This window comes from Cherax quadricarinatus, chromosome 28 (assembly GCF_038502225.1).
Source record: "Cherax quadricarinatus isolate ZL_2023a chromosome 28, ASM3850222v1, whole genome shotgun sequence".
In the NCBI taxonomy this organism is placed as follows: domain Eukaryota; kingdom Metazoa; phylum Arthropoda; class Malacostraca; order Decapoda; family Parastacidae; genus Cherax; species Cherax quadricarinatus.
The window spans coordinates 39,951,852-39,966,291 of record NC_091319.1 but is presented as its reverse complement, the minus strand read 5'-3'; the positions used below and the strand labels follow the sequence as shown (position 1 = coordinate 39,966,291).

Sequence of the window (14,440 nt, the reverse complement as noted above, 5' to 3'; positions counted from 1 at the left end):
GTTGATCTGCGCTTCCGGAGACGTGCTCGGTACTCACCCAAGATCTGTCTCCTTGAGTGAGGGTTGCAGTCTTTGGCCACCTAGCCTATACTCTGTCTGCCGTCTTCTTTGCCCTTCCCCGATCTTCATGATTTTGCATTTGGCGGGGTTAAATTCTAGGAGACATTTGTTGGACCACGTATCCTCATCTGATTTAATTCTGCTCATTAACTTCACATCATCTGCGAACAGGGACACTTCTGAGTCTATCCCTTCCATCATGTCATTCACATATACCAAAAATAGCACTGGACTTACGACTGACCCCTGTGGGACCCCGCTCGTCACAGGCACCCACTGTGATACCTCTTCACGTATCATAGCTCGATGTTGCCTTCTTATCCAGGTATTGGTTTGGAAATAGGGTAGTAGATGAGTGGAACAGTCTACCTAGTTGGGTTATTGAGGCTAGGACTTTGGGTAGTTTCAAATTTAGGTTGGATAAATACATGAGTGGGATGGGTTGGATTTGAGTGGGACTTCCACATCAGAGCTTATTTCTTGGGTAGCATTGAAAATTGGGTAGGTCAAATGTTTGTTAGTGGGATGAATTGTAAAGGACCTGCCTAGTATGGGCCAACAGGCCTGCTGCAGTGTTCCTCCTTTCTTATGTTCTTATGTTCTTATTCTCTGATCCATTGCAGTGCCCTTCCTGTTATACGTACATGATCCTCTAGCTTCTGTACTAATCTCTTGTGAGGGACTGTGCCGGTGGCCTTCTTGCAGACCAAGAAAATGCAATCAACCCACCCGTCTATCTCGTGTCTCACTTCAGTTACCTTGTCATAAAACTCCAGAAGGTTTGTGACACAGGATATGCCTTCCATGAATTCGTGCTGTCTGTCGTTTATAATTTTGTTCCGTTCCAGGTGCTCCATCACTTTCCTCCTGATAATCTTCTCCAAGACTTTACATACTATACACGTCTGTGATACTAGTCTATAGTTTAGTGACTCATTTTTGTCTCCTTCCTTAAAAATGGGGACTACATATGCCGTCTTCCATACCTCCGGTAGTTACCCAGTTTCAACGGATGTGTTGAAAATTGTGGTTAGTGGCACACAGTGTCTCTCCAAGGACGCACGGAGAGATGTCCGATCCCACAGTTTTCAAGGAATCAAGGTCACTTAGGAGCTTCTTCACCCCTCCTCAGTTGAGTGTATTTCATCCAACACTTGTTCGTATATTCTTTGTTGGTGTTCCCCTCCGTTCTGTCTTACCAGAGTCCTTTCTGTCTCCATTGTAAATACCTTCATAAATCTCGTGTTGAGCTCCTCACATACCTCTTGATCGTTTCTTGTGAGCTCCCCACCTTCTTTCCTCAGCCTGATTACCTGATCTTTGACTGTTGTTTTCCTTCTAATGTGACTATGCAGCAGTTTCAGGTCAGACTTGACTTTCGATGCTATATTGTTTTCGTACTGTCGATGGGCCTCCCTTCTTGTGCATACTCGTTTCTGGCTCTTCGACTAATCTCGTTTGTACTTTCTGGACTTTCTCCATTCTCTAGTGCACTTAGTTTTTGCCTCCCTACACCTTCGGGTAAACCAAGGGCTCGTTTTGGTCTTCCTATTATTTCTGTTGCCCTTGGGAACAAACCTTTCCTCTGCCTCCTTGCATTTTCTTGTTACATATTCCATCATCTCGTTTACTGACTCTCCTACCAATTCTCTGTCCCACTGAACGTCCTGCAGGAAGTTCCCCATACCTGTGTAGTCAACCCTTATATAGTTTGACTTTTTCTATTCTACTCCTGTTACCATTTCCACTTGTAACTCTACTATGTATTCAAAGCTCGGAAACACATGTTCACTAGCTCCAAGGGGCCTCTCATATGTGATGTCCTCAATGTCTGAGCTGCTAAGGGTGAGCACGAGGTCCAGTCTTGCTGGTCCATCCTACACTTTCTCTCTGGTAGTGTCCCTAACATGTTGATGCATGAGGTTTTCCTGTACCATATCCATCATCTTGGCTCTCCATGTTTCGGGACCCTCATGTGGCTCCAGGTTTTCCAAATTTGTCTGAACTTAGCGCCTGCGCACGCATTCGCTGATGTGTGTGTGTGGCACCGATGTGGCGCCATTATTTAAGTTCCTTCCCAGTTCCTCTCCCTTACTAAGTGTTAAGTGCTCTATGTATGATATTGAACTCTCCAGACCAGGGTTCATGACCCTCAGCTGTCAGTGTGTTACTGATGGTGTGTGTTACTGATAGTGTGTGTTACTGATAGTATGTGTTACTGATGGTGTGTGTTACTGATAGTGTGTGTTACTGATAGTATGTGTTACTGATAGTGTGTGTTACTGATTGTGTGTGTATTACTGACAGTGCGTGTTACTGATAGTGTGTGTTACTAATAGTGTGTGTTACTGATAATATGTTACTGATAGTGTGTGTTATTGATAATATATGTACTCACCTAGTTGAGGTTGCAGGGGTCGATTCCAAGCTCCTGGCCCCGCCTCTTCACTGGTCGCTACTAGGTCACTCTCCCTGTACCGTGAGCTTCATCATACCTCTGCTTAAAGCTATGTATGGATCTTGCGTCCACTACATCGCTTCCCAAACTGTTCCACTTCCTGACTACTCTGTGGCTGAAGAAATACTTCCTAGCATCCTGTGATTCATCTGTGTCCTCAATTTCCAACTGTGTCCTCTTGTTACTGTATCCAATCTCTGGAACATCCTGTCTTTGTCCACCTTGTCAATTCCTCTCAGTATTTTGTATGTCGTTATCATGGCGCCCCTATCTCTCCTGTCCTCCAGTGTCGTCAGGTTGATTTCCCCTAACCTCTCCTCGTAGGACATACCTCTTAGCTCTGGGACTAGTCTTGTTGCAAACCTTTGCACTTTCTCTAGTTTCTTTACATGCTTGGCTAGGTGTGAGTTCCTAACTGGTGCCGCATACTCCAATATGGGCCTAACGTACACGGTGTACAGGGTCCTGAACGATTCCTTATTAAGATGTCGTAATGATGTTCTGAGATTTGCTAGGCGCCCATATGCTGCAGCCGTTATTTGGTTGATGTGCGCTTCAGGAGATGTGCCTGGTGTTATACTCACCCCAAGATCTTTTTCCTTGAGTGACGTTTGTAGTCTCTGGCCTCCTAGACTGTACTCCGTCTGCGGTCTTCTTTGTTCTTCCCCAATCTTCATGACTTTGCACTTGGTGGGATTGAACTCCAGGAGCCAATTGCTGGACCAGGTCTGCAGCCTGTCCAGATCCCTTTGTAGTTCTGCCTGGTCTTCGATCGAATGAATTCTTCTCATCAACTTCACGTCCTCTGCAAACAGGGACACCTTGGAGTCTATTCCTTCCGTCATGTCGTTCACAAATACCAGAAACAGCACTGGTCCTAGGACTGACCTCTGTGGGACCCCGCTGGTCACAGGTGCCCACTCTGACACCTCGCCACGTACCATGATTCGCTGCTGTCTTCCTGACAAGTATTCCCTGATCCATTGCAGTGCCTTCCCTGTTATCCCTGCTTGGTCCTCCAGTTTTTGTAGTAATCTCTTGTGTGGAACTGTGTCCAACGCCTTCTTGCAGTCCAAGAAAATGCAATCCACCCACCCCTGTCTCTCTTGTCTTACTGCTGTCACCATGTCATAGAACTCCTGTAGGTTTGTGACACAGGATTTCCCGTCCCTGAAACCATGTTGGCTGCTGTTGATGAGATCATTCCTTTCTAGGTGTTCCACCACTCTTCTCCTGATAATCTTCTCCATGACTTTGCAGTGTTACTGATGGCGTGTGCATTACTGATAGTGTGTGTTACTGATAGTGTGTGTCACCGATAGTGTGTGTTACTGATAGGGTGTGTTACTGATAGTGTGTTACTGATAGTGTGTGTTACTGATGTTGTGTTTTACTGGTGTGTGTTACTGATAGTGTGTATTACTGATTGTGCTCACCTAATTGTGGTTGCAGGGGTCGAGACTCAGTTCCTGGCCCCGCCTCTTCACTGATCGCTACTAGGTCCTCTCTCTCTCTGCTTCCAGAGCTTTGTCATACCTAGTCTTAAAGCTATGTCTGGTTCCTGCCTCCACTACATCACTTGCTAGGCTATTCCACTTCCTGACGACTCTATGGCTGATGGTGTGTGTATTACTGACAGTGCGTGTTACTGATAGTGTGTGTTACTGTTTTGTCTCCTTAGTGTCCTTTCTGCCTCCACTGTAAATACTTCCTGAAATCTTATGTTGAGCTCCTCACATACTTCTTGGTCGTTTCACGTGAGCTCCCCACCTTCTTTTCTCAACCTGATTACCTGGTCCTTGAGTGTTGTCTTTCTCCTGATGTGGCTGTAAAGCAGTTTCGGGTCAGATTTGACTTTCGATACTATGTCGTTTTCGTACTGCCGCTGGGCCTCCCTCCTTATCTGCGCATACTCGTTTCTGGCTCGTTGACTAATCTCTTCATTTTCCAGGGTCTTTTGCCTTCTGTACCTTTAGTATTCTCTAGTGCACTTATCTTTTTCCTCCCTACATAAGTGATGTCCTCGATGTCTGAGCTACTCAGGATGAAAACAAGGACCAGTCTTGCTGGTTCATCCTCCCTTCTCTTTCTGGTAGTGTCCCTAACGTGTTGGTGCATGAAGTTTTCCAGTACCACATCCATCATCTTGGCTCTCCATGTTTAAAGACCCCCATGTGGCTCCAGGTTTTCCCAATCAATCACCCTGTGGTTGAAGTCGCCCATAACCAGTAACTTTGCTCTACTCGAGTAAGCTCTTCTTGCCACCTCAGGTAGTGTGTTCACAATTGATCTGTTGCACTCATCATATTCCTCTCTTTTCCTCCTGCAGTTCTGTGGTGGGTTGTACATCACTGCAAGGATTACCTTATGTACCCCAGACTGAACTGTACCTACTATGTAATCCCTTTCTCCAATCTCGTCCATTCCTTCCATTTCCTGATATCTCCATCGGCTTTTAATGACCAGTGCAACACCTCCTCCCCCCTCAGCTCCTTCTATCCATCCTCAGGACCTAATATTCAGGTGGGAAGATTGCATCTGTTATTGTCCCAGTGAGTTTTGTTTCTGTGACTGCTATGATGTCTAGGGACTGCTCGTTGATTCTTACATGCCGCTCCTCAAATTTATTCGTTATTCCATCTGCGTTCATGTACCAAACCTCCAACTTCGTTTCTATATCTGTGATCCGAAGAGAATGGTGGGTATGGGTAAGCAGGTGCCCTGGTGGGGGCCTATAGGGGGTTGCTGAGGGGATGGAATCTGTGGTGTAGGAGTTGGGAGCAGAGGCCCCATGGGAGGTTTCAGTGGGGTGGGGGTTTTGGTGAGGGGATGGGGGGAGAGGGTACAGTGTGGGGGTTTCTGTGGGTTACTGTGTGGGTGGGGTCTGTGGTGAGGGGGATGGGGGCAGAGTGTACATTGTGTGGGTTAATGTAGGTTACTGCAGGGGTGGGGTTTGTGTTGGGGGGATGGGGCAGAGGGCACAATGAGTGGGTTTTGGATAAGGTTGTTTGATTGCTTTGGGGTTACCATGGTTGGGTTCCTTCTGTGGGTGGTACTGGAGGGGGTTGTGTTTGTTCTTCCGCCTGGGTCTGTTTTCCCCTACTCCCCCTCCTCCTTGCCTCCCACTCCTCCCTGCGACTTAGCACCCTCTCTTTCAGTATCACCCTTTCTTCTTGTGTTCAGTCTCGGTCGAGGTACACGCTCTGGTACACTGGTTTGTCCCTTAGACGCGTTTTCTCAGGCAGGATCCGGTTTCGAGCTGACTCTGCCTTGAAAATCACTTTGACTGTGTTACTGATAGTGTATGTTACTGATAATATGTGTGTTACTGATGGTGTGTGTACTACTGATAGTGTGTGTTACTGATAGTGTGTGTTACCGATAGTATGTGTTACTGATGGTGTGTGTTACTGATAGTGTGTGTTACTGATAATATGTGTGTTACTGATGGTATGTACATTACTGATAGTGTTACTGATAGTGTGTGTTAATGATTGTGTGAGTTACTGATAGTGTGTGTTACCGATAGAGTGTGTTACCGATAGTGTGTGTTACTGATGGTGTGTGTTACTGATAGTGTGTGTTACTGATAGTGTGTGTTACTGATAGTGTGTGTTACTGATGTGTTACTTGCGGTGTGTGTTACTGATGGTGTATGTTACTGATGTATGCACAAGGCTTATTCCTCTCAGAAAAAGGAGGAGTAGATGTAAAATAGAAAGAGACAGGAGCTCCCTTTACAGGCGACGGAAAAGAATAACAGAGCGGCTAAAAGAGGTCAATATATCTGAAATGCGTAGGGAGACACTGGTCAGAGAAATAGCAAGCATCGAACTTAAGCTAAAAGAATCCTTTAGGAGTCAGGAATCGCGGGAAGAACTAAAAGCCATAAATGAAATCGAAAGAAACCCAAAGTATTTCTTCTCCTATGCCAAATCAAAATCGAGAACAACGTCCAGTATTGGGCCCCTACTTAAACAAGATGGGTCCTACACAGATGACAGCAAGGAAATGAGTGAGCTACTCAAGTCCCAATATGACTCAGTTTTTAGCAAGCCGCTAACCAGACTGAGAGTCGAAGATCAAAATGAATTTTTTATGAGAGAGCCACAAAATTTGATTAACACAAGCCTATCCGATGTTATCCTGACGCCAAATGACTTTGAACAGGCGATAAATGACATGCCCATGCACTCTGCCCCAGGGCCAGACTCATGGAACTCTGTCTTCATCAAGAACTGCAAGAAGCCCCTATCACGAGCCTTTTCCATCCTATGGAGAGGGAGCATGGACACGGGGGTCGTCCCACAGTTACTTAAAACAACAGACAGCCCCACTCCACAAAGGGGGCAGTAAAGCAACAGCAAAGAACTACAGACCAATAGCACTAACATCCCATATCATAAAAATCTTTGAAAGGGTCCTAAGAAGCAAGATCACCACCCATCTAGAAACCCATCAGTTACACAACCCAGGGCAACATGGGTTTAGAACAGGTCGCTCCTGTCTGTCTCAACTATTGGATCACTACGACAAGGTCCTAAATGCACTAGAAGACAAAAAGAATGCAGATGTAATATATACAGACTTTGCAAAAGCCTTCGACAAGTGTGACCATGGCGTAATAGCGCACAAAATGCGTGCTAAAGGAATAACAGGAAAATTCGGTCGATGGAACTATAATTTCCTCACTAACAGAACACAGAGAGTAGTCGTCAACAGAGTAAAGTCCGAGGCAGCTACGGTGAAAAGCTCTGTTCCACAAGGCACAGTACTAGCTCCCATCTTGTTCCTCATCCTCATATCCGACATAGACAAGGATGTCAGCCACAGCACCGTGTCTTCCTTTGCAGATGACACCCGAATCTGCATGACAGTGTCCTCCGTTGCAGACACTGCAAGGCTCCAGGAAGACATAAACCAAATCTTTCAGTGGGCTGCAGAAAACAATATGAAGTTCAACGATGAGAAATTTCAATTACTCAGATATGGTAAACATGAGGAAATTAAATCTTCATCAGAGTACAAAACAAATTCTGGCCACAAAATAGAGCGAAACACCAACGTCAAAGACCTGGGAGTGATCATGTCGGAGGATCTCACCTTCAAGGACCATAACATTGTATCAATCGCATCTGCTAGAAAAATGACAGGATGGATAATGAGAACCTTCAAAACTAGGGAGGCCAAGCCCATAATGTCACTCTTCAGGTCACTTGTTCTATCTAGGCTGGAATATTGCTGCACACTAACAGCACCTTTCAAGGCAGGTGAAATTGCCGACCTAGAAAATGTACAGAGAACCTTCACGGCGCGCATAACGGAGATAAAACACCTCAATTACTGGGAGCGCTTGAGGTTCCTAAACCTGTATTCCCTGGAACGCAGGAGGGAGAGATACATGATTATATACACCTGGAAAATCCTAGAGGGACTAGTACCGAACTTGCACACGAAAATCACTCACTACGAAAGCAAAAGACTTGGCAGACGATGCACCATCCCCCCAATGAAAAGCAGGGGTGTCACTAGCACGTTAAGAGACCATACAATAAGTGTCAGGGGCCCGAGACTGTTCAACTGCCTCCCAGCACACATAAGGGGGATTAGCAACAGACCCCTGGCAGTCTTCAAGCTGGCACTGGACAAGCACCTAAAGTCAGTTCCTGATCAGCCGGGCTGTGGCTCGTACGTTGGTTTGCGTGCAGCCAGCAGCAACAGCCTGGTTGATCAGGCTCTGATCCACCAGGAGGCCTGGTCACAGACCGGGCCGCGGGGGCGTTGACCCCGGAACTCTCTCCAGGTAAACTCCAGGTAGTGTGTGTGTTACTGATAGTGTGTGTTACTGATAGTGTGTGTTACTGATTGTGTGTGTATTACTGATAGTGTGTGTTACTAAGAGTGTCTGTTACTGATAGTGTGTGTTACTGATGGTGTGTGTTACTGTTAGTGTGTGTTACTGATTGTGTGTTACTGATGATGTGTGTTACTGATAGTGTGTGTATTACTGATACTGCATGATACTGGTATTGTGTGTTACTAATAGTGTGTTACTGATAGTGTGTGTTACTGGTAGTGAGTGTTACTAATAATATATGTGTGTTACTGATGGTGTATTACTGATAGTGTGTGTTACTGATAGTGTGTGTTACTGATAGTGTGTGTTACTGATAGTGTATGTTGCTGATAGTGTGTGTTACTGATGCGTGTGTTACTGACAGTGTGTGTTACTGACAGTGTGTGTTACTGATGGTGTGTGTTACTGATGATGTGTTTTAATGATGGTTTGTGTTGCTGAACATATCTGTTACTGATGTGTTACTAATTGCATGAGCATGTTACTGATGGTCTGTATTACTGAATTGTGTTACAGATGATATTCGTTACTTCTGGTGTGTTTAATAAGTACTTTGTATCGCTGTTCATTATACAGAGTGTTTGTGTTACCGAAGTGCTAAAAAAATTATACTGATGATTTAATTTTCAGTTTGTGTTGCATTATTTTACATATTTTGTTAAAATTACATGTTGCTAAACATTCTAATTTGTCTGTTCTTTCAGAAATTATCCTGTTACAAATTGCATTTTATGCTATAAATATTAAGAAGTTCACCTTAATTTCTAAAACTGTGTTACAAGTTGTGTTACATTTCTTTTGTTACATATTGTGTTACATGTTGTGTTGCAATGTTTTTGATTTGCCTTGATTTTAACCTGTAAAATTCTCCATTACGGGTTTTCTTAATTAAGAATAATTGAGAACAATAACAACTAACCTTTGTAATTCTTTCTTTGTCCTGACTGGTTTCTCCTTCTTTAAAGTCTTCAGTGTATTTGTTTCTCAGTGAGTTTAGCTCATGTATAATAGTGTCGACATCTCGTTGGCACATGGGAATGCCCTCATCAGTGTCGTCAGTCGTCTGGCACCTGCGACAAACAATAGCAGTGTTGACTTCATTATGTTTTAGAGGATTGTTTAAGAGTACTTGACCGGGAAGGCAGTAACTGAAAAATGATTCGCAGGTTAGTAACTTATGTGTAGAAAATACAAAGAAATTTGAAAAAGAGTAAGAGTGTAAGGCAATGTATATCTTAAGTCATCTAAAGGAGGAGATTCGACTTTAATCTGTACTCCACTGGGTAAGTTGTAGTGGTGTAGAGGTTTCATAACATCAGTGGTATGTAATACTTATAAGTGGAGAATCTGACACTTGAACAACACCTGGGTATCTTTATTAATGGAGACGTTTCGCCCACCAGAGACAAAGCCAAAAGACTGAAAAGGCTGAAGAAGAGGTAATCAGTCTCTCAGCCTAGCAGTAGGTGTTCAGTACTGGAGTCTTCATGAATCTGATGCACAGCAGTAGGAAGGGAGCTTATGTACTGGAGTCAGATGAGTCGCTACGGTGTACCGTAGCACGACTGCTAACGTAGTCAGTTCAAGCACTGAAGTCCGAGGATCGGTCTCCGGTACGGCTGGAGAACATTAGGACGTGTTTCCATGAGACACCTGTTGTTCCTGTTCACCCATCAGTAAAATGGGTACCTGGGTGTTAGTCGACTTGTATGGGTCGCATCATGGGACAGAACTGACCTAATTTCCCCGAAATGCTCAGCATAACAAAGGGCTTTCTAAGAATAGTGTGCCATTGATGACAGCTAGACTTATATACCTTGTACATGTACTTTTAGAAATAAAAAATATGCCATTGATGTCAGCTAGACTTACATACCTTGTACATGTACTTGTAGAAATAAAAAAAATATGCCATTGATGTCAGCTAGGCATGTATACCTTGTACATGTACTTGCAGAAATAAAAAATATGCCATTGATGTCAGCTAGGCATGTATACCTTGTACATGTACTTGCAGAAATAAAAAATATGCCATTGATGTCAGCTAGGCATGTATACCTTGTACATGTACTTGTAGAAATAAAAATTATTATTATGATTACTGCACCTCTACTCGTGTACCATATATAGTTAAAGCATCTATGTCTAATAACAAAGAATATTACAGAAGATTACACACCTTGTTTCCTGTGCTGGCGTCGTTGTCACATCTGTAACACACAAAAACAATGAATTTCTTTATTACATCTATATAAACAAGAACATTTTTTTATCAAAAAAAAAAAAAATAATAAAAATGATGTACATAATACATCAATTCTACAGTGAAGACATTTTTTCAATGATTTCAGTCACACTCGTTTATTCAGTGGTCAGCCACAAACTCCTCTCCTCACGCTGATTCTTTGCCAGTGTCAGGTGTGTGGTGTGGCCCGTGTTAGTACTCAGGTATGTGGTGGTCCGTGTTAGTACTCAGGTGTGTGGGGTGGTCCGTGTTAGTACTCAGGTGTGTGGGGTGGCCCGTGTTAGTACTCAGGTGTGTGGGGTGATCCGTGTTAGTACTCAGGTGTGTGGGGTGGCCCGTGTTAGTACTCAGGTGTGTGTAGTGGTCCGTGTTAGTACTCAGGTGTGTTGGGTGGCCCGTGTTAGTACTCAGGTGGGTGGGGTGGTCCGTGTTAGTACTCAGGTGTGTGGGGTGGTCCGTGTTAGTACTCAGGTGTGTGGGGTGGTCCGTGTTAGTATTCAAGTGGGTGGGGTGGTCCGTGTTAGTACTCAGGTGTGTGGGGTGGTCCGTGTTAGTACTCAGGTGTGTGGGGTGGCCCGTGTTAGTACTCAGGTGTGTGGGGTGGTCCGTGTTAGTACTCACGTGTGTGTGGTGGCCCGTGTTAGTACTCAGGTGTGTGTGGTGGTCCGTGTTAGTACTCAGGTGTGTGGTGGTCCGTGTTAGTACTCAGGTGTGTGGTGGTCCGTGTTAGTACTCAGGTGTGTGGGGTGGCCCGTGTTAGTACTCAGGTGTGTGGGGTGGTCCGTGTTAGTACTCATGTGTGTGGGGTGGTCCGTGTTAGTACTCAGGTGTGTGGGGTGGTCCGTGTTAGTACTCAGGTGTGTGGGGTGGCCCGTGTTAGTACTCAGGTGTGTGGGGTGGCCCGTGTTAGTACTCAGGTGTGTGGGGTGGCCCGTGTTAGTACTCAGGTGTGTGGGGTGGCCCGTGTTAGTACTCAGGTGTGTGGGGTGGCCCGTGTTAGTACTCAGGTGTGGGGTGGCCCGTGTTAGTACTCAGGTGTGTGGTGGTCCGTGTTAGTACTCAGGTGTGTGGGGTGGCCCGTGTTAGTACTCAGGTGTGTGGTGGTCCGTGTTAGTACTCAGGTGTGTGGGGTGGCCCGTGTTAGTACTCAGGTGTGTGGGGTGGTCCGTGTTAGTACTCAGGTGTGTGGGGTGGTCCGTGTTAGTACTCAGGTGTGTGGGGTGGCCCGTGTTAGTACTCAGGTGTGTGGGGTGGCCCGTGTTAGTACTCAGGTGTGTGGGGTGGCCCGTGTTAGTACTCAGGTGTGTGGGGTGGCCCGTGTTAGTACTCAGGTGTGTGGGGTGGCCCGTGTTAGTACTCAGGTTTGTGGGGTGGTCCGTGTTAGTAATCAGGTGTGTGGGGTGGCCCGTGTTAGTACTCAGGTGTGTGGGGTGGCCCGTGTTAGTACTCAGGTGTGTGGGGTGGCCCGTGTTAGTATTCAGGTGTGTGGGGTGGCCCGTGTTAGTAAACAGGTGTGTGGGGTGGTCCGTGTTAGTACTCAGGTGTGTGGGGTGGTCCGTGTTAGTACTCAGGTGTGTGGGGTGGTCCGTGTTAGTACTCAGGTGTGTGAGGTGGCCCGTGTTAGTACTCAGGTGTGTGGGGTGGCCCGTGTTAGTACTCAGGTGTGTGGGGTGGCCCGTGTTAGTACTCAGGTGTGTGTGGTGGCCCGTGTTAGTACTCAGGTGTGTGGGGTGGCCCGTGTTAGTACTCAGGTGTGTGGGGTGGCCCGTGTTAGTACTCAGGTGTGGGGTGGCCCGTGTTAGTACTCAGGTGTGTGGTGGTCCGTGTTAGTACTCAGGTGTGTAGGGTGGCCCGTGTTAGTACTCAGGTGTGTGGTGGTCCGTGTTAGTACTCAGGTGTGTGGGGTGGCCCGTGTTAGTACTCAGGTGTGTGGGGTGGTCCGTGTTAGTACTCAGGTGTGTGGGGTGGTCAGTGTTAGTGCTCAGGCGTGTGGGGTGGTCCGTGTTAGTACTCAGGTGTGTGGGGTGGCCCGTGTTAGTACTCAGGTGTGTGGGGTGGTCCGTGTTAGTACTCAGGTGTGTGGGGTGGTCCGTGTTAGTACTCAGGTGTGTGGGGTGGCCCGTGTTAGTACTCAGGTGTGTGGGGTGGCCCGTGTTAGTACTCAGGTGTGTGGGGTGGCCCGTGTTAGTACTCAGGTGTGTGGGGTGGCCCGTGTTAGTACTCAGGTGTGTGGGGTGGCCCGTGTTAGTACTCAGGTTTGTGGGGTGGTCCGTGTTAGTAATCAGGTGTGTGGGGTGCCCCGTGTTAGTACTCAGGTGTGTGGGGTGGCCCGTGTTAGTACTCAGGTGTGTGGGGTGGCCCGTGTTAGTACTCAGGTGTGTGGGGTGGCCCGTGTTAGTACCCAGGTGTGTGGGGTGGTCCGTGTTAGTACTCAGGTGTGTGGGGTGGTCCGTGTTAGTACTCAGGTGTGTGGGGTGGTCCGTGTTAGTACTCAGGTGTGTGAGGTGGCCCGTGTTAGTACTCAGGTGTGTGGGGTGGCCCGTGTTAGTACTCAGGTGTGTGGGGTGGCCCGTGTTAGTACTCAGGTGTGTGTGGTGGCCCGTGTTAGTACTCAGGTGTGTGGGGTGGCCCGTGTTAGAACTCAGGTGTGTGGGGTGGTCCGTGTTAGTACTCAGGTGTGTGGGGTGGCCCGTGTTAGTACTCAGGTGTGTGGGGTGGCCCGTGTTAGTACTCAGGTGTGTGAGGTGGTCCGTGTTAGTACTCAGGTGTGTGAGGTGGCCCGTGTTAGTACTCAGGTGTGTGGGGTGGCCCGTGTTAGTACTCAGGTGTGTGGGGTGGCCCGTGTTAGCACTCAGGTGTGTGGGGTGGCCCGTGTTAGTACTCAGGTGTGTGGGGTGGCCCGTGTTAGTACTCAGGTGTGTGAGGTGGTCCGTGTTAGTACTCAGGTGTGTGAGGTGGCCCGTGTTAGTACTCAGGTGCGTGGGGTGGTCCGTGTTAGTACTTAGGTGTGTGGGGTGGCCCGTGTTAGTACTCAGGTGTATGGGGTGGTCCGTGTTAGTACTCAGGTGTGTGGGGTGGTCCGTGTTAGTATTCAGGTGTGTGGGGTGGCCCGTGTTAGTACTCAGATGTGTGGGGTGGTCCGTGTTAGTACTCAGGTGTGTGGGGTGGCCCGTGTTAGTACTCAGATGTGTGGGGTGGTCCGTGTTAGTACTCAGGTGTGTGGGGTGGCCCGTGTTAGTACTCAGGTGTGTGGGGTGGTCCGTGTTAGTACTCAGGTGTGTGGGGTGGTTCGTGTTAGTACTCAGGTGTGTGGGGTGGCCCGTGTTAGTACTCTGGTGTGTGGAGTGGTCCGTGTTAGTACTCAGGTGTGTGGGGTGGCCCGTGTTAGTACTCAGGTGTGTGGGGTGGTCCGTGTTAGTACTCAGGTGTGTGGGGTGGTCCGTGTTAGTACTCAGGTGTGAGGGTGGCCCGTGTTAGTACTCAGGTGTGTGAGGTGGTCCGTGTTAGTACTCAGGTGTGTGGGGTTGCCCGTGTTAGTACTCAGGTGTGTGGGGTGGCCCGTGTTAGTACTCAGGTGTGTGGGGTGGTTCGTGTTAGTACTCAGGTGTGTGGGGTGGTCCGTGTTAGTACTCAGGTGTGTGGGGTGGCCCGTGTTAGTACTCATGTGTGTGGGGTGGCCCGTGTTAGTACTCAGGTGTGTGGGGTGGTCCGTGTTAGTACTCAGGTGTGTGGGGAGGTCCGTGTTAGTACTCAGGTGTGTGGGGTGGTCCGTGTTAGTACTCAGGTGTGTGGGGTGGCCCGTGTTAGTACTCAGGTGTGT

At 47.3% G+C, this 14,440-nt stretch overlaps 1 protein-coding gene across 2 annotated transcripts in view; it reads right to left on the bottom strand.

The window, feature by feature from the left end:
* LOC128693117 (adhesion G protein-coupled receptor L3) overlaps positions 1 to 14,440 on the bottom strand; it is a 305,787-nt gene that overhangs the window by 108,700 nt on the left and 182,647 nt on the right. For both annotated transcript variants that reach the window (XM_070089532.1, XM_070089533.1), the window contains exons 14-15: positions 10,555 to 10,585; positions 9,295 to 9,445 (exon numbers count right to left, since the gene is read on the bottom strand). In XM_070089532.1, coding sequence (XP_069945633.1) covers positions 9,295 to 9,445; positions 10,555 to 10,585 — 182 coding nt within the window. The remainder of the gene's footprint in view (positions 1 to 9,294; positions 9,446 to 10,554; positions 10,586 to 14,440) is intronic.